The 25098-nt window shown below is 40.3% G+C and overlaps 1 protein-coding gene across 5 annotated transcripts in view; it reads left to right on the top strand.

Annotated features, from left to right (window-relative positions):
* The window catches only part of LRPPRC (leucine rich pentatricopeptide repeat containing), a 159890-nt gene that overhangs the window by 86196 nt on the left and 48596 nt on the right, over window positions 1-25098 (top strand). For all 5 annotated transcript variants that reach the window (XM_019483263.2, XM_006274201.4, XM_014598074.3 and 2 more), the window contains exons 24-26: window positions 204-328; window positions 989-1095; window positions 24985-25053. In XM_019483263.2, the coding sequence (XP_019338808.2) occupies window positions 204-328; window positions 989-1095; window positions 24985-25053 (301 nt within the window). The remainder of the gene's footprint in view (window positions 1-203; window positions 329-988; window positions 1096-24984; window positions 25054-25098) is intronic.

Below are 25098 nucleotides of genomic sequence, written 5' to 3'. Positions count from 1 at the left end.
GCTTGGTGGTAGGTGAAAAAGAATCATTTGAACAAGTAACATATTATTAATAGTTTATTTACACACTTTATGATCACATGGATTTACTTGAAATCCTAAGGACACTAAAACAAAATGTCTATGTATTCTTCCTATGAAGAGTTAACTTTATAAACTGTATTTTTTCTTTATCTTAATCTTATTGTATAACTTCTTCTTTCAAGAGGTGACATGCGAGGAGCTCTAGACACTACAATTCACTTGTATCGGAAGTATAACTTTACCACTGGACCCCATAAATTGTTCTGTAAATTGATAAAGGAAGAAAATACAGATATCCTACAGGAAGGTTAGTTGGATATAGTAAATTTAAGTTATTTGGAGTATTTTTGTGTTACCTGTATATCTGGTTGAGTAAATGAAAGAAGGGCATGTTGAGAGAGTTTACATGTATATAACCTAAATGCTTCAGTAAGACATCCCTTTTATTGACTGAAAAAGTGACTCTGGTTTTCAAATGTAGAAAAACTCAAATGCTTCCACAATCAGATCTCTAGCTATCACCAAAGGGGATCCCAAAATTAAAATACTGATAGATTGGTAGGCATTCTGCTTTATCTGTGTATATTATTGATATTAATAAGGCATAACTTTTTCTGTGTGCCTGTCTCCCAGTGCTTGATTCTTTGGTTAAGAAATTGCAAATCCTTACCCTGAGGAAATATAGAATGCCAATTTGCAATCTGGTAATGCTGCTGAATTTTATTACTGTAAGATATAATGCACATGAGTTAAAAGATTTGAAATAAGAGTCAAATATCAAGCTTACAAAGAATCACGTAATATTTTTGTAATCATTCTTAGTGTCTATTTTCAGAAAATGGCTCCTTTAGCACTTAATATTTTGTAAGTTGTATGGAATCTTTTTGAGATTATTTTTAGTGCTTCTTTTTAAAAGCTTTTTTTTGTATATTAAACAGATAAATTCACTGAATTTTCTTTTATATAGGTATAGATTTCATCAGCAAAGAACAAGGTGAAATATGTGTGCTCCATGATCTCCTCTTTGCCTTCCTGGAACTAGGAAAATACGACGAGGCCAAGAAGATCATTGAGGTGGGATTTTAACTACCATACTCTAATCATGCCACTATTTAGACTCTTAATTAGAATACATTTTAAATTTTTAACCTTTAATTAGATTTGTTCTGATTCATGTTAATAGAATTCAATTCCAGTAATGAAGGGAAAAAAAAGAACTCGTCCAGCTTCTTTATTGTGTATAATTACAGTTCAAAAGAGAGGCAATCTAGTTGTGTATTGAAATTGTTTTCTTACTTTCTCAAATTCACTGTTATATATCCAAACGATATTTACATATTAAATATTGAACTGTGAAACAATTAAATTAAACTAGCATTCCTGAGTGTAAAGTTGCTAATCCTTTTTCCCAAGGAATACTTTATTCTTAAACACACTGGAATTTAATTTGCTGCAGACCAGGCTTAGATTTATTTGTAATGCTCGTCTACAAGTTAATCAGCCGAACAAGTGCTGTATGCTACTGTTTGGCATTTAATTTAGCGATTTTTTTTTTTTTTTTTTTTTTTTTTTTTCCTACTATAGTAAGCAGCTTATAGGAAGTGGTAGGTGACAAACTTGGTCTATTTAGGATTAGTATATTTTATCTTGACTTGATTGAAATTTTGCTTACTGAAATTGATAAGTCAAAAGGGCAGCTGTAAAGTCTGCTCAGATTTTGATTATTTTTCTTCTGAGCATGGTTATGTTTTGTATGGGTTTTTTCTTTTTTTTTTTTTCTCTTAAAGTCTACGTTATTCATCTAACTAACACTGTTTGGGGGGGTGCAGAATGTATGACGTTCTGGCTTCCATGCCTTCCTTTACTCCTCTACCCTTCTCTTTCCTAAAGAGAAAGTTATTTTGGGGTGATCTTTTGAAGAAAAATTATACTTGAGGTAACAGAAATCCTCACCCGAATTAAAATTTCTTACGTAAAAAAAATGAGATGATATGCTCTAGTACTTCTTGGTGGAACAAAATTATACCTTTTGGAAAATGGTGTACAGTTCTGGAAAAAGAAAGCAGTACTCTTGTAGTGAAGATTTTGGTGTTTTTAAAGCTTTTTAAATACAAATAATAGAAAAAAGTGAAAAATATCAATAATGAGTAGTAAAAGAGCCATTTCAGGAAAATAATATTTTAATAAGAGGGTGACTAAAGTATACTGGTATAAGAGAAAAGTGAAAGGCGATGGGGGAAAAGGTGGAGATTTAGACGTAGAATGAGCACAAAGGCAAATAAGATGTTTGATTTTTCTGTGTGTGCTTTAACACATGATTCATTGGAACTAAGAGGATTTTGTTTCCTAGTTTGTTCATAGGTTCTGACTTTTGTATGTGTGTAAAGTATTTCTTTGCATTGAAGGTAACCCATGGGTTTAATTTATTCTTTTTTAACACATGACTAAAGGCCATTTTAATTTTTTTATAAATAAATCAGACAGTAAACACATTATAAATAGTAGCCGATTTATCTTTGCTGTTTCTTTAAGAATTGAGAATAAGAATGTGGTGGTTGACGACAATGTTTAAATACCAGCAAGAGGCAGGGATTCTGACGTAAACCCCAGCACTGTTATCAAGAGACCAGATGGACATCTGGCTGTTCTGCTTGTCTTTTTATGCTTAGTGGATTAGGATTTCCTAGTCTTATTTAACATTCAGAAGTTTTGATGTAATCTGGATGTATATGGACTAGATTTCTTCTGAACAAAGTGTTTTCAACAACTATTCAGTCTTACTGGCTACTGATCAACTAGAAAGGCAAAAACAATTTCTACTGTTCTAGGTTAAGTTTCGTAGAGCAGTAGTCAGTAGCCTTTTTCAGACCTGTCTGACCTAGCACAGGTAAAGAGAGTAGGGCTGTGCGAAATTTTGCTGGCCATTTTGTTTCAACACTGTTTCAACTCATTTTGAGATCGAAACAGCCTTGAAACAAAACAAGGCTAGTTTCAACTTTTGAAACGTTTCAACATTTTGACCATAGCGCTGGGGACAGAAGTCAGTCCAGCTGGGCTGATGTCCCAGCCCCAGCCCTGGCCCGATCCAGCACCGGGGATGGGAAGTCAGCCCAGCTGGGCTGGCTGACTCCCTGTCCCTGGCCGATCTAGCAAAACGAGGAAACAGAGTTGAAACAGCCTCGCTGTTTTGACGAAGCAAAACAGAATAGCTGTTTCGAATCTAAATTAAATTTGATACAAACGCCGTTCCATCAAAACCTTGAAATTCAAGGCGAAACGGAATGGATTCAGAGACAGGCAGACACTAGGATCTGTCCAGTCCCACCACTTCTCCCCCTTGTGGCACAGAGAGAGCTCCCACTAGGCCAGATCCAGATTGCCAACCCCTATTGTAGAGAGAGAGATTATCAGGAGTATTTAGTATGTACCTGTGTTTAGGAGATGGTACAACAGACTTGTTTAAACATCTGAATTTATAGCAATGTATACATATATCTATAGCATGTATGTGGACATTATGCATGTATTAACAGGCTCCAAGGCTATGAGTGTTAAAATTATCCACAAAGAAAAAAATGGCCCTAAAATTGGTATCTTTTTTTAATCTGAAGACAGTTTTTATAATTCCTTTTGGTTTGGTTTGCCTTTCTTGTTTTTTTTAGATGCTGAAGTCAGTGCATATAGTGTAGTGTATGTGACGGCTGTAGCCTGCTGTACATGTCCTACACTAACTCAAGATTTTTTTCAATCAAATTCCTCTTCTCATTGGTCAGAATTTGGCTGGCTGCTTCCTTCTCTCATAAAATTGGGCTGTCACCTTATGAGCTAGTCTTTTTTGAAGAGCTTTCCTGCCAAACACCAAAGATGATACCTGTTGTGAACTGTCCTTCAGGATGCACTTTCATCCTCTTAGAAGTGCATTGCTCATTAGAGTGGTCATATGACTAACATAACTAATAGCACTGATTATACAAATCTAAGGGGTTAATAAAGATGGTGACTGAAGCTGAGGGTTACCATGGGAAGCTGTTGTTTAGGAAGTGTGGAGGTGAGGAATAAGGAGAAAATAATACCTGAGGCTATTAAGGGGAACATTATTGCTTACTGGAGATCACTACTTCAGCCTAGTGTTATAAAATCTAAATGTGTACGATATACTTCATAAATTAAAAAAAAAAGTTACTGCCCCAAAGGACTTGCAGCTGTGTCCTAACTCTTGAACAAAATTCAGTTATGTAACTGTGTGGGCCAGGAGCAATCCGGGCCCTTTTTCGCGCCGCGCGGGCTGTGGCTAGCAGCCCGGGCACGCTGGGTCGGAGAAAACAGGCGGCATGCTAGAATTAGTCACGGACGCTTAATGGTTAATTTAAGATTATTTTACTTACACCGAAGATGGTCACGGTGCAGGCAGGAAAACTTGCTTGAATTACAGTTGCAGATAGAAAAGAAGAGAGGCGGACTAGAGTTCCTTCCCGTGAACATTCTTCTAGCCCATCGGGTTGGAGGCTCTAAACCGCGAGCCCGTCGCGCCAACCGAAGAAAGTACTCGAAGTAGAGAGCTCTGAATAGACTCACACGAAGTTTGCTAGGCTCCGTGGATCCTTTTTGCGCGCAGGGAAGAGGGATACGTCGAGGATTGCGCTCGGTGACGGGGAGAGGCTAGAGGCTGATCAGACCCCTGTTGCCTGCTTGAAATACGCTGGGTCCGATAGGCTCCACAGTGCTTAGAGATCTTCACACAGTGTGAAGTCTCCTCCTCCTGGTGTTCGTGGAGTCCTCCAACTTGGGCGGAAACCACGCAAGCCTTTTATACGGCTAGCAAGCCAATCACTAGCCGCCACGTAGGAATAATTTAGAACTAGCCGATGGTGGGGCACAAATTTGAATACGAATGGCGGGAACTCCTTGCAACGTGCATTTCTGTGCTGCAACAAAGAAATGCACCCTGCAAAGAAAGCTACTGGTGGCGGGAATTCTTTTGCACCGGGGTTCTCCTCTGCAGCAGAAAACTCCACCGTGCAAAGAAGCTGCAATTTAGCGGGAACAATTTAGCAGTGCCGAAGCACTCACAAAACAAAAATCACACCCTTGGGTTGTGACAGTAACTAGTCAGAAAGGCATGGAGGAGGTATCAAGAAGATATACAAAAACTCAGGTTATGGAGTTATTGAGGCTATATCTGGTAACCTATAATTAAAAAAACCCAACAGATTATTTTATTATTAACTAGATTCATTTTGTGGAGGACAAGGATGAAATCGTGGAAACCTGAAGACTATACATGTGGATAATAGCAGGTTGTGTTAGAGCAGTGGCTCTCAACCTTTCTGGAATCAGGGCACCCTCTCCCCAACTTTTTTGAATTTTCTGGCATCTCCAGTTGAGAACCACTGTTGTGCTGCATCAGCTTACCTCGGTGATTCTCAACCAGGCCTTGGTAACCCCAAAGCAGGGAGGAAAGCTGGCTGGTGCTACAGCCCTTCCTGGTCCAATCCTGCATAGCAGCTCCCAGAAACAGGTGTCTGGGTCAGCTGGAACTTTCCCATGCTCTTTCTGGGAGAAGTGTTGGGTTGTATCAGGAAGGGCTGCATATGGCTCTCTTACTTGCTTTAGGGTCCTCAGAGAACTCTACCGAGGCAGGACAGTGCATGTGTGCCACAGCCCTTCCCAGTCTGACTGTGCAGCAAGGGTGTGGGGCATTTGCTTGGCCGCTGGGGTGGGTGGGGAAATCTCTCATCCCCCCCTTTGTTGAGAACCACTGTGGGAGGATCAGCAAGACTCAAATAAGAGTGGTAGGGTAAAGGAACAAGGGAAAATGTAGATATAAATTTCAGGAGAACAAATCTCAGAGACAGGGCAGAGGGGCAGCGCTTGTAGCATTAAAAGAGAATTCTGTTCGTGGTGGCTGGAGGCATCTGGTGCCCCGAGATGTAAGTTATGTGGTGCTGAGGTAAATGGAGTACAGGTTCTGATTTTGACAGGCTTGAAGAAACAGCTCTGTCCACAGGCTTCCTAGTAGTTTGGTTTGATGTTTTTGGTTCATGATGACAGAATCTTCTGCTGCAGATGGCTGATGCATAAGCTTGAGGGGATTCCTCAGTACTGGTGAGGTTACAACACCAGCACTGTTCTTTCTCCTTATGAGCAGACCAGAGGTGGCATGGCATGGGTACATACTGTTAATCCTCACCTACCATTTTGATCACTGTCAACTGTTATAACAACATTATTTAGATTAGATTGCTTTAATTTATACTTGGGGACTAGGCTGAGCACAGTGAGAGGAATGGAGGAGGCAACTTCAAATTACTTTGGTACTTTCCATCTTCTCCTTTTGTGTGTCCCTTTCAGTGTAGCCTTTGGAGGTTTATTCTCTAAAGCAGTGGTTCCCAAACTCTGAGAGATTGCACACCACCAGTTTAAAATGATACAACTTTAAGAACCACCAGCACATTTTTGTCATATAAAGTAATTATAATAAATCTGTTAATGTGTACCACTGACAGTTTGTCTGCATACCACTGGTGGTACACATACCACAGATCAGGAACAACTGCTCTAAAGATCTGTTATCATGATTGTATTACATCACCTTACAGAAGTTAGAGTCTGGTTATGACTACTACTTCATTGTGGTCCCCAGTTTAAAATGTTAGGTCATCTCTTAATACTGTTTGTGCGAATTTGCAGACGCAGTTCCTTATTTAAACAATTGTTTGTTAACATTTTTCAGACTAGCGTTTATGCTTTTTTTAATCATGGGTAATCCTGTTATCAGAACTTTGTGATCAGGCATCCATTCACACTGGTCTGTGCTAAGGAAGTTGTTTCTAATCAGGTTGAATTTTCTTTTAGCTGACTATGCTGCTTAGTTTTTTATTGCATAGAATTCATGTGTAAATGTGTGTTAATTTATTAGATTTATATGCCACCCTTCCCAAAATACATATTTTGGCAGTGGTTCAGAAATTTTTGGTCAAACTTTTGGTTTGATCCAATCTTAACACACTTTTTCTGTAACAGTTGAGCAGTGTTTCATAGTCCATGCCTACAGTGAGGCAGAAGTGCTGTTAAATCCATTTTCAGTATTAGTGGCTTAAGCTGGTCTGTAGAAGTTAAGTGCAGAAATTGCCCAAAAATTGCCTTCAAAGAGAAACTATATCAGTATTTAAAACTTTAGCCATTGTATATAGCTTCTTTGAAGATGACATCACATCAGAGTCCCCAAATGTTAACTGCTATAGCTCAGCAAGAAACTAGGTATATGCTACAACTTAAAACTGGCAGGTAGAGGTGCACTGATACATCAGTCTATATCATGCAGGCAATGATAAAAGGAAAATTGACATCGGCAATTGGCTTTTTTTTGGCTGATGTTGCTGATAAATGTCATGTACGTGTGCGCAGCCGCAGCATGCACACGGCCAGCCCGACAGCTTGGAGAGCAGCGTCTAACTGGTAAATCTGTTTTGGGGAGAAGGGTGTTGGTGTGTGGCAGATCAAGACCCATGTGATGAGGGAGAGAGTGGGGCTGGGACAGAGGCAGGTGTTGTCCTGCCAGAGTGGGGTGGGGTGTGCAATGGAGCAGCGAGAGGCTCTTCTTGGGGGCACAGGGAGAAGGGGGACATATCCCACCGCTACACACCCCACTTGGGGCAGGCAATGGTGGCGCTGGGAAGGGGGGCTACGGGGCTGTAGCCCACTATATGGCCGGCCCCCCCCACTCCAGCTCTGCCGTGGCCTACCCAAGCTCAGCCCCGACCCAGCCCCTCCACTGAGAAGAGCTCAGCATCAGCCCACAGTGGTAGCCCACCCTTGTCCCATGAACAGATCCAGGGGGCACATGCCTCCCATGGCTACCCTGGAGGTGTACATAGCAGTAGGATCCATCCCCCCAGATGAGCCATGTGACTCGATCCTTTGCCCTGCCCAAGCTGGACAGCGCCTGCCTCTGCACCAGCCCCACTCCCTCCCTCACTACAGGTGCCTCGATCTGCCCCCCACACCTCTACCACTCCCCCAATTTGCCCCCTACCCCTAAGAGACTTACCAGCTGGGCACAGCTCTCCAAGTTGCCAATCTGCATGTCGGCAGTTGGATCAGTATTGGCTGATATGGCTTGTTAATAATTGGCCCTGGGTATCAGCTCAAAAAATCATTATCGGTACACCTGCTCTAGCAGAATGGGGGAACAAAAGAGGATCATGAGAACCGTTTAGGTTAAATGATCTATAAAACAATGAAGGTTGTAGAGTAAGTGAATAGGATTTACTATTTACCATCTTGCTTAATAACAGAACTCAAGGACATTCAGGAATTTCATCCTGTGGCAATGTGTTGCACAATTTTAATTATGTGCTGCGTGGAAAAAAAAACCTCTTTTTGTTAGTTTTAAACCCCATTTCTTAGCTATTTCCTTTCTCCCAGAGGTTCCGCTCCCAAGGAGGCCCCAAAATAACAGTACCGCAATGCAAGCTAGCCATGGTGTTACTATCAGCCCCCAGCAGCTGGTATTGCCCATTGCATTATGGTTGCCATATTACATCTCTGGGAGAAAGGCAGGTTCCACTGAACGAGAGCAACATTATCAAGTAAAATACCATATTTTCTTGCATACCACATGCTCCCAAATAATTTTCTAGGATTTTTTGGAAATCTTAGAACAAAAGATTTTTCCAGAGTCATGTCCTAAAGCTAGATTTTTCAGGAATATTTTGTGCCACAAAATGACTGCCAGCTAGTCTCTGTCCCTTCCAGGCTATTGTTAGCCCTTTTACAGCCACTCTTAAATTGGCACCTGATTTGTGGCAGTTTTCAGAAGTGACTTAGAGATTTAGAAGCCCAAGCCCACATCCAAATCCAGCTGACGCTCAGCTTGACTTAGATTTCTAAGTTCCTAAAGCACTTCTGCAAGTTGGTCAATTACATACTTTTGAAAATTTTACTCGTACAGTGGTGTGTGTTCAGGACTGTATTAAGTGATATGTGAATGTACCTGATGAAACTTCATGAAAGAATGAAAAACCTCATCCTTTTGAAATGGAATTTCTCATTTTCAAGTGCAATAAAAAACTTCAGTTTGAAAGGTACAAGTTAATTGAGTGCAACTTGTTTTCTAGCATCTCCAAGTGAAAACATGGAGCTGTACCATTTGTAATGTGACCTCTTGTACTTGTTTTTATGTTATTTGTAAACACTTGAAATTGATGAGGTAGATGGCATGAGAGTGGCCTCATTTCATACAAATAAAGATTGTATAAACTAAACTATCCTAAAATAGAACACTCCTTTCATGAGAAGATTTATATAAATGTGCTGTGCTGGAAGACTGCTACTACTACTTCCTTTTTCCTTCTGCTGATAGCTACCCTACTGCTGTCTTCTTTGAAATACAAGAACGCATTATTCCTTACAAAGTTTAATATCATTAATTCTCATTTTGATCATTTGCAAAGATTAAACGATTCATTTTTGAGTTTGTGCTTTAATAAAAAAATTAGTGGTAGCCAGGATCTGGAGTGTCTTGTCATAGCAGTGGAGAACACAATATACCAAAAGCAGTACTGCAGTTATTGGCAGCACAGGTAGCAAGGCCTAAGGGTAAGGCTCCTTGATACTTCCCATATGAGACCCATTTTTCACTTTTTTTTTATTACTTTGAGGCTGTAGCTGATTGGGAGGAAGCTTTTATGTTTGGTGTCTAAGGGCATGTCTACATTTCTCATTTTCTGTGCCTGGTAGTGTCTTTCTGAAACATACCTCGCTGCTGTGTTTTAATGACATAGTAGTAGTACAGTACTATAGGTAGGTTAATTGGCTCTGACTCAAAGACATGCAGTCTTCTATTTGACCCACAATATTTCAGTTTTGTTAGAAAAGCCAGTGGAGAGCCAGATTCACGAAGTGGTATGAGGAAGAAGTAGTAATAGTGAAGAGTCACCCTCTTTTTTTTGCCCAGTAATCTAGTGGCTAAGGTACTAACCCAGATTTTTGTAGACCTAGATTCAGTTCCTTTCCTTGCCAGAGGAGATTTGAAACCTGCCTCCTGAGAGGTTGCCAGGCTGGGTACTTCTCATTCTCTGTATTCATGCATATAGAGGTATTTTTTTACAAAGTACAAAAGCTCCAAGAGTAGCCTATGAAAGGGTGATAGGAGACCCAGAGGGTGGTTTCATCTCCACCCCAACCTCCTGGAGTTCTTTGAATCTAGCCCAGGAATTTTTTTCACATAAAACTAGCAGACTTATAATTTTAGCCATGCCAAAACTATTTGTATTTTCAGAGATGTAAGATTTTTTTTGTTTCTGTTTTTTGGGGAAAATCTTTTATTGGACCAACTGAGTAGTTGGGAGATATGTTAGACAAACTTTCAGGTGCAAAGTACCTTTTCAGAATTCAGGAAGGAAGCAGATTTGCTAAATAAACCTACACTGGCTCTACTTTTTTCAGTAGTTTCATGATTTAGTAATCTTAAAACATTTGATCTAACCTCAGTTTCTCTTCTTTCATTCTTCATTCCAAACTCCATTGGAACTTTTTAGGGAAAAATGACTATACAAAGCATTTTTTAGTCTACTGTCTAACTAAACTATGAGTGTCTTATCTGCTTTGGGGGACGTTTGTGTTTTTTTGAGAAATAGGAGTCTAAAACACTTCTTCCTATTTTCATCATTTTTGGATCTGGAAGTAATGGATAAAATTTTGATATTAGGTTTATAGCTGTGCTCATTGGCCCCATGCTCATTATCTATTATATAGTGGATATAATATAGTATTATATTAATATTGTATTCTATAATATTATATATAAATAATAATAATATTATAATAATATTATTATATAATAGAGTAACTTTAAAACTTTTCATGCTTGAAATGCAATAAAATTGACCAAGGTTTAATTTTTAATTCTATCCCTAGTGTTTTTCTTGGTCCAAAGGAAGACCTACACAGCTGTACCCTAGTAATGGAATATTGGTCATGTGAGCATACCTAGTTTACGATGACCTTAATTTTTTTTCTAGGATGATTTTTGTGGCTTTCCCTTACAAAAAGGAAAGTGATAGCTTTCCATGGGCTTCATGCAAGATCTTATTTGGACTCATGCAAAATTTCGTTGTCAGCAGCTGACTAGTAATTTGAATTTTGAAAATGGCACCAAAGAACTTTGCTTTAAAAGGTATGCAATACAAGAGTAGGTTAGGCAGATTTTATGTGCAAGTAAATTCAGTTCTGACACTAGGTTTCCTCCCACCTTCTTTGCAGTGCCACCAGGTTGTACAGCAATCTAAATTAAATATAAATCCTTCAAGAAAGGAACTTGTCATTTTTGTCTTTAAAGCAGTCTACATATCTATTATACTGTAAAAATAAAATACTTTTAACTACCATACACAATCCCTTAATAATTCTTATATGAAATACAAATAGAAGTTTACATTTTTAATAGTATTAGCAAATTGGTAGTATTTTTCCAGATTCTTCATGCTTTGGGGGGTTATTGAATCCTCGCTAGGAAAGAAAGAAAAAGGAGAGGTTGTGTGGCTCAGTATGTGGCTTCTACTAACCTAAAGAGACTTGAGTTGTTTACACATGTTCAGATGAGCTGGGAGAATTCTCCTGGGTTAGTTTTCCTGGTAGAAAAAGTTAACTGGAAACATCTGCTCAGACATTTGCATGCCAAACTGCAGTGCAGCCAGGGGGTTCCTGCGCACACATCTCGGCTGACCTAGACTGCCTCACAGGTTGTGTCTTTCTGCACCACAATGTGAGGATTGTGAAGGGGCTCCCAGCTTGGTTGGAGCAATAGAGTCCAGCCTGAATGTCCCACAGTTTCTGTGGATTTGTGGAGGGGGGGAGCGTGCGAGTAAAGCACCCTGGGATGCTGGAGAACTGTGCTGCAGCTTCTCTCAAAAAAGGTATGTGTACAGATGTTTGCTCTCCCAGTAGACCTCTCCACCTCTTCTTTCCTCCTCCTAGTCTGCAGTCTCCTAGTCTGCAGTAGTCATTTAACCCTTGTTGTTCCTGAGCAGCCATTGCTTCTTTGGGAGGAAAATGTTGTATGTCTATACACTCCTTGGTTTCTACTGGGAGAGCAGCAACTTTCCCAGGAGAAAATCTCTGTACATGGCCGTTGGTTTGGCCTTGCACAGAGCAGGCTTCACTTTTATACAGCACAACTTCTTCCAGGGCTTCATGTTTCAGACTTGTTAGACCTCGTATCTCCAACCCTATGCCTTCATTGACTTTGACAGTGCCAGAGAAGAAGAATGTTCCTGATGCTGGTGTCCACTATGCTGGTCTAGTCACTGTGTTGTCACCCAGGGGTCTGCTGTCTTCTCCTACTACCTCTTAGATGAACCTTTAGGCAGGGAGCACAGGAGGGAGAGGAGAGAGGCATAGCCCAGAGTTTCGGGATTTCTGTGGAGGAAGCAGAAGAACCCACACACACACAAGCTATTGGACATCTTGCAGTGCTCAACTAGGTTATTCTAACAGTTAGTGAGGCCATTATGAATCCTGGCAGACTCCTGCAGCCTTGGCTTCTACAGCTACGAAGATCAGCAAATGCTAGAGTCTTTGCCCTGAGTCTGGCATTCTCTGTACCCATGCAGCTATTGGGGGACCACTGGAATTTGTGTCAAAAGTGCGCTGCACAGCAGCTCCTTCAAACTTGCAGTTTTCACCGCGTGCCCCCGCTGCCCTCCACCGCTGATTGGTATAGGGTCCCCATTGGCCTCGCTGCTTGCTCCTGACAGCTGGGAGGTGAAAACTATGGTTTTAAATATGCTGTGGTTTTTGCCTCCCATCTGGTCAGCAGCAAGTGGCGGGGCTGTTGCCTGTTGGAGCCCCTCTGCCATTCAGTAGCAAGAGGCAAAAGCCACAGCATATTTAAAATCATGGTTTTCGTATCCCTGCCAGTCAGGGGCGAGCAGTGGGACTGATGGAGCCCCTCTGCCAATCGGGGGGGGGGGGGGGGGGGGGGGGGAGATGGACGGCAAGGTTAAAGGAGCTGCCATGCAGCGCACTTCCCGTCTAAATTCCTGTGGTCCCTAAGAATAATTTTAGAGTGTGGGAAAAACTGGCTTCCTTCATAGACAAGTTGTCCTTTGATTTCTTTAAAGCATAAAGCAGTAGTAATGGTTATCTAGACCTTTTTACAAGTGTCCTTGGGTGCACTTTTCACAGTTTCTTGTTCAGTAGCTTGTGCCATAGTGATGGATAACACATCCTATCTCCAGGGCTCCAGCTTTCCTTAGGAGGTATGAAATACTGTGGAGGACTTTCCATTTGATGGAACAGAGCTTCATAACCCTAAGACTGATGAGGTCCTGCATATTCTAAGTAACTCAAGGGCAATCCTGAACCTGTGCCAAAATAGAAATCCAAGTAGCCATCATAGTTAAACTACTAACTTTCTTCTCAACCTCTTCAACCTTGTAAGAGATTGAAGAAACCACCCAGAAAGCTGCAAATCTTTATAAGAGAAAGCAGCCCTCACAAACATCAACTCATAACACTTAAGATAGTAAGCAGAAGTTTTTTGATTGGACTTTCTGAAGGACCTGATCTTCACCAGCCAGCTAGTGGAAAATATTTGAATTATCTTGCATTTGTTCCAGACTTTTGGGTGTGGCTAAACATCCATAAGTCAAACCTCATCACAATTTGGAAACTGGAGCTTCTAGGTGCCAGTGCAGGCATCCTATCTCATGTGTTCTAGAGTTGGACCATTTTCATTGGACACGTGGAAGCCAAACTGATGGCAGCTATTAAGACTTGACTCTCCTTTCTAGTGTGCACTTACATGATGTTGTTATAGCTGTATCCCAGTTGCAGGCGAGGTTGACATCATTAATCACCTTGTGAAGACATTCCAGAGTAAGTTACCCCAGTCTGGCTTCCATTTACCTTGAGATAGAAGCAGGAAAGTATCTGAAAAATATCGTCTTTAATTTTGCATGACTTCTGATGAGTGGCTTCAGAGAGGTTCATCTCCTTTAAGCCCTCCCTATATAGCCATTTTATCTGATCTGTACTTGCTGCCTTTTATTGCAAAACATCACTAACTCCTACAATTCAGCTTTTTGCCTGTCTAAGGGAGCCAGTGAAGCCAAAGACATTCAAGATTTTCTCCTCATTGTATACACCTGTTAACTTTCTTATAATAGATGATGCCTAGATCAGTGTCACATCTTTTCCCCTTTTAGTTTAGTTTCTGCAGCATTCCCTGCATGTTGTCCACAGAGAAGGCAAAGAGGAAAGCTTCTATTCCAAAGCAGTCCCACTGTTGTTAACCATTTCAGTAATCCCCAGGAGGGAAACCTTTACTAACTTTTTTGGAGAGCTCATTAAGAATTCTTATTTAACCCTGTTTTATCTGCCAACCTTATATCACCACCTCCCTGGCAGAACTTTTTATTGAACTTTATCTTTTTATATAAAACCTCTTAATAACCTAGGGTATCTAAACGATTTCTGAGGTGTTTGTGAACTAGCAGTGGACTTATATCATGCCATCCATTACAATATCTGAATCTTATGTGGGCCATTGGCTATTTTGTAGAAAAATAAACCTTTTAACCAGGCTTGAGTTGTACTTTGTGCAGAAATCTTATCTTCTGTTCTAGAGTTATATCTATTGCAGTAAAGCTGTGTACGTAGTATATGAGGACATGAAAATATTTTAAAATTCAGTAGCTGGTGAAAGTCAAAACCTGGGAAATGAACTCTCATGGATTAATGTATAATAAAAATTAATTTTAAAGAATACTGTGCATGTTTCAACAGATGTTTAGTAAAATTGTGGCAGTAAACTGATGTAAGCACAAATTGTGACATGCATTTTGTTGTCAACAGACTTCAAGATACGAATTGCCCCTGATTTTAATCTACCATAAAAACAATGAAAATATTTCTAGGTTTGAGATTGAGAGATTACAACCCTCTTTCATCCAGATTGCTTTCTGTAATAATCTACATCATAAAATTGAGTCTCATGTTGATTTTTATATTGCAGATAAAACTGGTGGAGAAAAATGTTACTTGATTTGCAGCAATAGAATTTAGTGTTTAATAATGTAGGTAGTATAAGAATGATTCTATCTGTTTGACATCAGAAATTTAGCTCCCAAGACTAATTTTGGGACCCCATGCTTGCAGCCTGGAGCATGATGAGGACAAAGTTAAAATATGGATACATGAATATATATTTTATGTATATAAAATATGTATTTATTTGCATTTACTTACAAGTTCAGGGCATGCTGTTCTGAGGTTATAATATTGATCACTTTGAAAAGGTGAAACATCTCAAATGAGCAGTTTTCAGTGGATTTTAAGTTGCTGCTGTTAATGCAAAAGAATTAATAATTTGAACCATTTCTATCCAAAGAAAAGATGTTTAATGGATGTCTGGGAAAAGGACTACTATGCAACTTTTTCTGTTCAATTATCTCACTGTCAGTGCTATTGGTTTTTCTGTAATGCTCTTTGGTTCTCTATTTATTGGAAACAAAAATAGAATTTAGAGTTTTAGTTAGTTCCATATACACAAACCACATTTTGAATTTCGTGGGGTTTTGCATCCTTTCAGGACTTCGTTTTATTTTTCCTATTTTTTTCCCCCCTGATCTAAAGTGGTTTCTTAAAGGTATATTCGGGGTGAGTAATTTTTCACATTTTTTTGTAAGTTTGGTAAAATATTTTTGGCTTGAAAAGGATAACATTTTAACAGAAATCTTTCTAAAGTTTTGGATAGTATAACTAGTTTCCTTAACAGTACTTCTAAATTGTTTTGTCACCTCCCACAGCCATTTTCTTCTAATTCTGACTCTTTAAGAATGATAAAATTGTTAATACTGTTGGTTCAGCATGCTAACTTCTGATAGGCAGGTGTTCTAGATGCAAAAGCCTAATGGGTTGCTACTCACTGGCTGCGTCTACACGTGCATTTCATCTGGAAGCAGTTTACTCTCAAGAAAACGCTCCCAGCCAGGCGTCTACACGTGCAGGGTTTTGGGAGCAGATTTGCTGCTCATGGCAAATGTGTTCCCACCCTCGCTGGGCCTGCACCGGCCCTCTGCAGCAGGCAGGGGGAGCTCTAGGCTCCCCTTGGGTGCTAGTGAAGGGGCTGGCAAGGAGGACCAGACCAAGAGACAGCTGTCTGCTGGTGGGGGCTGCCACATTTCTCCCTGTTGCTGGAGGGCTGCCTGCTAGCAGGGTGGGGACAATGTCCCCCTGTCCTGGCAGCAGGGAGCTCTTGGCCCCAGCTCCCTGATTGGGGGCAGGGAACTAGGAATGAGCTGCAGGGGAGGGGCAGGTCACAGCCCCCTGCCCTGATTGACTGGTGGGGCAGCTAGCAGGGAGCCCCCAGCTGGGCGGGGATTCCCTGCCCAGCTGGGGGCTCCCTGCTAGCTGCCCCACTGCAGCTTTTTCCAAGCCCTGTGCCTCAATCGTCTGATTGGGGCATGAGGCTGAAGAGTCTGTTCCCTGCACAGCTCTAAGGGGGCAGTGGGGTCCTAGCTCTGTCCCATCACTCACTGTCCCGCCTCTCACCCAAACTGGATCAGTCTGACCTGCAGCCTAATAAGTTTGTCATCCCTGGTCTACATTGTTAAGGCAGCAACTGCTGCTGTTCCAATTAATGAAGTGGAACCATTTGATATTTGGGAAGTAACCATTTTGAAAATATTCCTAGGTTTGCTTTCATGTTTCTTGCTCTCCATCCCAAGCAGAAGTGTTAGTGGAAGAGCACGTTGTTGTACCAAAGGAAATAGTCTTTTATTAGACTGAATCATGGTCATTCACACATCACACAGTGAATGTGTTTGTTGCGTTTCTATAAACTAATAAATATAATCACTTAAGAGAGAATTTTGCATATCTGCAAAGTTCAGTAAAGTAAATTAAATGTCTCTCAGTTCCTGGTGGTCATCATACAAAAAATACAGAGTTAACACTTAAAATTTAGTATGCTAGGCTGCTTAATAGAATTGTTGATGATTGCTAAGTAACAGCAAATGTAAGGGCCTTCCTAGTTGGCTTCCTGTTAGAGTTGTATTCAATGGCGTGGAGTCAAGATATGTTCTTAATCAACTTAGTTTATAGTCTTTGAACAAAAGCTCTCAGAAAAAGAGCATGTAGATATTCCCTGCTGTCCAGCAGTCTCCAATTTGCCTGTCCCATAGAGCTGCTTTCTAAGAAATCTGACTGTCAAGATTAAAGCAGAAAGCAAGTCCTACTTCTTGTTTTCTGTAGTTCCTCCAAAGAAACTGCCTCTGAAAACCAGCAAAGCAGCATTTTCCAAGATTAAAAATTTACGTGTGTCAGGATTCATTCCACAAGGAAAATGTACTATTTAGTGATTCTAGCGTAACCACACCGTAGAGTGTTTTCAGTAGTATAATATGTTGATATGGGTAGTGGTGAAAATTTTAAGTTATCACATTAACATTTTCTAGATGTACTTATCAGTGGTACTAATAGATAAATGGTTTTATGATTTTATATTTAAGAAACAAAATTTACATGTAATTAAGATTATTGCATGCATGAGGGCTGAGTTAAACTTGTGTGTACAACCTTAAGTTTGAAAGTGTCTGGTTCTTGTGTATTTTACTGTGCAAATGTAGTATTTTAAAGTAACGTTTGGCTAGTTGAAGGTGGCGAAATACTTGTTGGTATTATGATTTATTATGCCTAACTCTGCATTTCATGCAGCAGAAACGTAGTTAAGATTAATTTAATAACTTGGCCCAGCCAAAATGTTGTACCACAAGCATTGTACCTTAACTTTGTAAGCATCTGATGAAGTAGCCTGGGTGGAAGATCAGATGAGCTCAAGTAATGAAAACATTAGTATATAACTTTTAGCATCTGGAAAGTCTCAACCCCTAATCCTACAAAAACATCCAGGCAGGTGAATCCCAGAGCAGAGCCCCCATTGACTTCATTAGAACTTCATGGAATTGAGCAAGATTTTGCAGAGATCATAATGGAATTAGAGCTATAGTCCTTGGCATTCTTTTTTTTTAGATTCAGAACTTTATATATACATGTGCTGTGGTTGCATCCATGTTGGAAGCCAGGGTTAAAGATAGAAACGAAATGCATCATATTTCTATCTAAAGATGTCTATTCAAAGGAGTTTAAGATCATTAGGAAGACATCAATGTAGCATGAAAATGTAGTAGCTGTTTTGGTACTGTTAATGCAAGTCTTGGGTATATAGTCTGATGTAATTCAACAGAAAACTGCCTGCTCAGCTGTTTCGTACTATTGCAGGATTTTTCAGCTCTGAACAGATGGATGCCTTTGTCTGAAAAATGCCATAAAAAGTTAAAGCAACAGGTAGAGTTTCTAGAATTGGGCTAGGTCTTGATGGCAGGCTAGTTATTATACAGGTATAGCTAAAATAATCTTGAGCTTCTGTGATAGAAAAAAAGAAAGATTTAAAAGGTGAAGATTAAGATTAGGTTTTACCTAATTAAACCCAGTTAAGATTCGGCTTTACCTTTAATGATATCTTTCCAAAATTTTGTTTCCTCCTCACTTTGTTGTAATGTTTGGGGCTGCAGAAAAATGGAAGAAAAGGCCTAGCAGGACAGAGAATTATTTACCTGTAACATTACCTTCAGCCATCGTTCTGTAGCATCTTTTGGGGATGGTTGTTATAGGCTTGGCAGATATCAAAAGACTGTATATCCAGATGCTACTTCATCGTGCAGGTGTCAAAATGGGTCTTCAGAGTTCTGGCCTGCGGTATAAAATATACCACTGCTTCTGATTGTTGCCACTTTTTTTCCCTCTGTGTAAATGCATGGAATCAGTGATTGAATTTGTATAGTAGCATTTATACATTATAAAATAATGTACACCCCTGAGCCTTAAAAGGTCCCTTTTTTTTAGTGTGAAACTAATGAAAAATAATGTAGTGCATTAATTTTTCTACAATTCAGAGTGATGAGTTAAACCATACTGCTATTAGTTTCATCTGTCACTTTCTGATTTTCATAACTGTCACAATACTGTTGCTTGGGTTGCCAAAGAGAAAACTTGAGGAAACTGCCTGTGGATTTATAGATCCTATATTTGGGGCATAAGTTGCTTGTCACTGTACAACCTTTCTTAAAAGTAAAATAAAATCTGATAGAAAAGAAACTAAGATGCACAAACAGCATATACTTTTATTTTTATGCATGTACTGTATGTGCTGCTAAAATATAAATAGTGATAAAGTATTTTAACTGGAAAAGGAAAAATAATTAAGGTAATTGGTATTTTATTGAAGTTTTGTTAGGTTGTAGCACTTGGGATTCTGTATTTTAGTTTGGTGCATTGTAGAATGTTTGTTCCCTGCTATACAGAATGTTTAAAGTTCATTAAGATGGTAAGAGATAAGCCACAAATATGGACTATCGTACAGACCCTAGAGATTTAGTTAATCTGACCTAGATGTTCTTTTTGTTGATTGAGACCTACTTGTATATGAAAACACTTCTCAGTTTCAAAATGAAACACAAGACTATCCATTGTATAACTCAGCTGCCCTTGTAGTGACAGATACAGCCATCATTTCTAAACAGGGAGGGATTTACTATATAAAGTTTGCAGCTTTGGAACTGTTTAGATCATTGGCATTTGGATAAGCAATGATATTGGAAGTTGTAAGTGAATGCAGCATTTGTGTTTTGCCATGTCACAAAGAGGATTGACCACAGATGGCAGTAACATACTTTTTTTTCTTTTTAATTTTCAAGAGCCTGTTGTGTAAGATTTTAATACTTGTTGTTTTAGGTTTCAGTGTATTTTATACACTGCTTTGTAGACGTTTAAATTTGAAAAAAATAATGAACAGGCACATATAAACATGAATAATTATGACCATTATGGTTTTGATGGACACACACTCAGTACCTTATTTCATGTACATTTTGAAGTTATACACACTTAAATCTTCAGAGATTATTGTTGCTGGGTAGAGTAAACTACCTTGCATTTGACACATACGGAGTGTTTGCATAGGGAGTCAGTGTGAAGAAACTAGAGTGCTGTGTAGTCTCACGCTAGGCTATTATACGATAACTTCTGCTATAGACAGGCTGCAAAGCAAATCTCTACTCACCTGTATTGGGAAGGAATCTTCTAGACAACCAGAGATAATATCACCATCTTCAATCAGTACTCACTATGAGGGAGTTTAGCACTGGTAAGAGATCAAAGAATACCCCAAAGCTGTTGACTGAACTGTTGACCAGTTGCATGTGCATATATGTTTGAGCAAAGGGAGATTGTACTACGACTTGCTAGCTCTTCAAAAAGCTTTCATCTGCCTCCCCAGCATCACTTCTACCATGCTCCAGTTCAGCTTCAGCTGGTTGTTCACCTCTGACCTCATCTCATGCAAGCACTGGGCCTTCTTAATGTTGGTAATGGGATTGTGTGTAATGAAGGATAGGTAGTGGTGTGTGTAATCTGATTACTGCAGGCACATGAGTCAATGTTGTCTGACCTATTCATTTCGTAGAGGTTAAGGAGGGAGAGAGAATTGATCTCTGCAGGACTCCAGAAGTGAGGGCTTTAGTGTTGGAGGTGGAATTTCCTGTCAGTGCTTGATGGGTGCATTACTCAAGGAGGAACTCAGACCATTTTAGCATATTACTCTAGACCTCTGCAACCTCTCTCTCAGATGAGACAGGTAGTGGGCAGTTTTGTGTGCTATAAACAAGGAGATCATTCCTCAGTGCCAATAAAATGGTTTCAGTGTTGTGTCCTGGTCTGAGTCCAAATTATGTCAGGTCTGAGACATTTGAATTCAACAAGCTATGAGTTTCCAGTGGAATTAGAAATTTCAAATTGAGTGATGCCTGGCCAGAACCGATATAGGTTTATGACGTTTTGTAACATAACTAGTTAAATTTGTTTCAAGGTAACAAGATTTGAAAAATCATTGCTGCAAAAGAGAATCATTAGTATTGTTTACCTTCAAAGGTGACTTAGGGCCCCGCTACACATGCTGATAAAGGTGCAGTGGAATCTAATGTGCAATCTACATGCATGGCAGGAGGCGTAATTGTGGATTAGATCATGTTGTGCCCTATCGTAGGTACCAGGTAATGCTGGTATCATAATTACGGGCTCCCCCTGCACTGGTTCCGTATTCCACAGCTAACAGGCCTCCGCAAGGCTCACAGTGGAGGCAGCGTTCCCAGCATTGGCCCAGCTTCACATCTGACAATGCTACCACCACTACGCACCTTGTCAGCTGCAGGGCTGGCAGTAGGTGGCACAGCCTATGGTTGGGAGCCCTTCAGTTGATGGGGTTCCCAGCCACAGAAGAGCACTTTGTTACATGTTCAATTAATGGCATAATTAGAAAAGCTACAAAGTTGTTCCCCATTTTTTGTGGATTTTTTTCCCCCTTAAGACAAGGAATAAGTTACAAAGTTATTTTACAAAAATGTGAAATAACTGTGTAGCTTATTGCTTGTTTTATTATGCCATTAATTGGTTGAATGTGTAGCTGGGTCACAACTTAAGGAATAAGTGTGTGGTTAATCACGCCTTAAGTATAATGTGTAGAGGGGGCCTCAGCCTCATAGTTGGTTGAGATGAATTGATTTGACTGTTCTATTACACTTTTCTGGATTGACACTGTTCAAATGATGTTTGAGGTATTAATGAAATAAAGGAGAGGCTTATGATACCTAGATCATAACATCTTAACTTTAAAGGACAGCAGACATACAAAGAACCTTAGAATAAATTTCAGTTTCAAAGTTAAAGCTTAAAAATGAGCTTCAAAGCACTGGAAAAATGATGCTTTCTAGCCCTTCTGACCCACCTTTCTTCACATTGTATCCCTTTTATAAATGGAACTCTGTAGATGTTGACAGTTCCCCTTTTTCTGCCACTGAAGCTAAGAAAAGTGGGTTCAAGAATTTTTGGGAAGTGGCCTGGTATACTTATTAGCAGCCAAACCTGGGGAATTAAAATAATGTAATAATGATTAATAATGTTAAATCATGTAAAAAATGGAAAGCTAAATGAACATTCATTCTGGAAAGAAGCTTTTCTCTTTCTCCCATTTTATTTATATGAAATCTCTTAACTGAGATTCTTCTCTGAAATCTCTCCTGAAATCAGTACCGTCTTTGGCAGTAAAAAAAGGTCGAACTTAAATATTGAATGTAGGCTCAAAGTATGCTGCCGCTGTGGGTTGCACACACTGTGCTCCCGGCCCTGCTGCCCTCCCCCAGACCCTCTGGAGTGCAGCACGTGCAACCTGCTGCAAGCTCCGTGCTGCCCCAGTCGCACTTACCCTGTGTGCACAGGAGCAGCATAGGCAGCACACAGGGTTGTGCCCCTTGCTGCTGCCCCTGCCTGCAGGGAAAGTGTGGCCAGGGCAGCGGGGAGCTTGGAGCAGCAGGCAGCTATCTGCACCCCCCACTGTGCCCTGTCGCACCGGGTCCCACATGCTACTCTGCAGAAATGGCAGCAAGGGCAGCACAGCAGGAAGCAGCAGATACTGGCAATGCTCCCCTGGATCTGGGGCTGGGAGGCAGCTGGGGCTGGGGCCGGGAGGCAGCAGCTGTTTGTAGCCTCCCGGCTGCAGCTGGCCCAAGTTCTGGGTAGCTGCTGTTAGCCATGGAGCCCGGGCTGATTGCAGCAGGGCTTCCATCCTCCCAGCCAGCTGCTGGGAGCAGCCCAGGCTCCATGGCTATCAGCAGCTACCCAGAACCTGGGCCTGCTACAGCCGGGAGGCTGCAAACAGCTGCTGCCTCCCAGCCCCTAGCTCTGGGAAAGCAGCAGGTGCTGGCACTGTACCTGTTGGGGCCAGGGCCAGGAAGCAGCAGCTGTTTGTAGCCTCCCGGCTACAGCCAGCCCAGGCTCTGGGATAGCTGCTGCCAGGTATCCCGGGCTGCTTGCACCCACCTGCCACCTGCTGGGAGCAGCCCACGCTCCCAGCTGGCAGCAACTACCCAGAGCTGGGGCCAGCTGCAGCCAGGAGGCTGCAAACAGCTTCTGCCTCCCCTCCCCAGCTCTGGCCCCAGTGCATGCATGCTGAGGAAAATGACCTTGCATGCTATGCTCAGCACATGTGCAGAGTTGCATGCAGGGTGTTGCATTCCTCCTTAGACAGCAGGTGGATCTGCTCTGCTCCATTTGTCTTTTAAAGTTGCCTCCACCTTTTTTCCTGGGATTCTGTGGTAACTCTCTGTTTTTACAGAAGGCAAAAAACGCCATGGGTTTTTATGGCTAAGCTTCTTTTTTCATGGAGTATCCGTAAATTTTGCAGACAGTTGTGCATTGCTTAGTTGAGGACCTGTTCTGCTTTGCAGTACTTCCAGACTCCATGTAATCTAGCATTCTTTAAGATGCTGTAAATTTAAGAATTTTTGCTGCAGTTTGTTATACTGCTGTAATCAGGTGATTGCTATTTTAGTGCATCTTCCTGCCTACTGGGAAATGCTGTCAAATTTTTATAGTTCTTAAGCTCTCTCACAAAGGTAATTGGGTAAAATAATGCCTGTTCCTGTTATTGTAGCAAAAGTTCAGAGGACCAAAGATGAAGTTCATGTTTTAGGTTCAGAGTAAAGGAAATGCAGACTGAGAGTGGAGTTCTCTGAAAAATAGCACGGTAGCTGTTGATTGAAGGAATAAACTGCCAGTTAACAGGGTCCTATTTCCTTGACATACGTTGGGAAGAGATTTTGGGCCAAATCAACAGACACTGTCTTGTCTATAACTTGAAAAAAATGGAATTAGACTACTAGGAAAACAGCAAAAAGATCCAATGTAGGAAAGAATTGTTGACAATAATGAAGTTTTAAATCAAACTCTATTTTCAATCTATTTTCAGTGTTTTAAGGACTTGAGAGATGGAATTATAGGTATTTTCATGAAGATGCATTAAAATAATGTAGTGGAATTTGTGCCATGAAGTACATGGGACCCGTCTACCTTATTTGCAGCCTATAATAATGATGATGCATATTTGTTATGAGCTTATTTACTGTTGAGAGTCTTGGAGTTGGGAATGGGAATTAGAGGAATGGTTTGAGGTGCTAATGGCTGGCCATGGTGTAGGATCATAGAATGTAGATGTTCCACCTAAGAAGTATTGAGGTAACCTTTTAGTTCTTAAGGAATTGCTACAGCATGTGAACTTTTTGTGAAGGAGGCTATGTGGGAACATATAGCATACTTCTGAAGAGGCAGTTGTGGTGTATGTAGTCCAAAGTGTAATTTTTTTTATAAGCAAAAGGAGAGAAAGCTCAATGGCATATTTGTGAAGATCAGGCAATTGTCAGAATGCTGTTTGACTATGTAGTCCTTTCCTGATCTGTAGTTGTCTCTGTAGATCCATACTGCGGCTGTTTAAAAATGATGGCAGGGTAATGCTACATTATCTACTCAGAGCTTTCAGTTGCTTTATCTTTTTAATTACTAACCTTGTTTCTTCAAACATATCGGAAGCACTTGAACTAAATGCATGGCAGTGTTGAAGCCTTTTAGGCAAACGTTTTTGTGCAATACATGAAAGTTTTAAAGAAAAGAAAGGAAAATTGAAGCATTTTTTAAATTGTATCATTTTTTATTATTGTATACTCAAATGGCTTGGTTGATTTCAGCATGTCTGAAGTTTTCAAAAAAATCATTTATAGTGAGAGAACAAACACAGTAATTTTCGTCCCCAAAGTGAACATTTAGAATGATATATGGCTACTCTTTGCATAGAATTTTTTATATCTTTACAAATTTTAAGTTGCTTTGGGTAAACATGGTTTTCTCATAGTTATGAATTAAGTTGTTAAGTTTAGAATCATGGGAACTTAGTCTTGTTTGAGTAATAAAAAACTACTATGGGACTTTATTATATCAACATGCCATTACATTTATGTGTTAGGAGAGTTTTAACTTAGCTAAATTAATTGACCTTTATGTGGAAATATTTTACAGACCCCAGGCTTGAGAGCTCACAATAAAAAACTGGACTGGTTTATGCAGAGATGCATCTCAAAAAGTCAGGTACATTTCTTATGTTGTTTCCTCTCTGTTTAATATTTTAGGACT

Source organism: Alligator mississippiensis, chromosome 1 (genome assembly GCF_030867095.1).
Source record: "Alligator mississippiensis isolate rAllMis1 chromosome 1, rAllMis1, whole genome shotgun sequence".
NCBI lineage: Eukaryota > Metazoa > Chordata > Crocodylia > Alligatoridae > Alligator > Alligator mississippiensis.
This window is presented reverse-complemented; position numbering and strand designations above follow the sequence as displayed.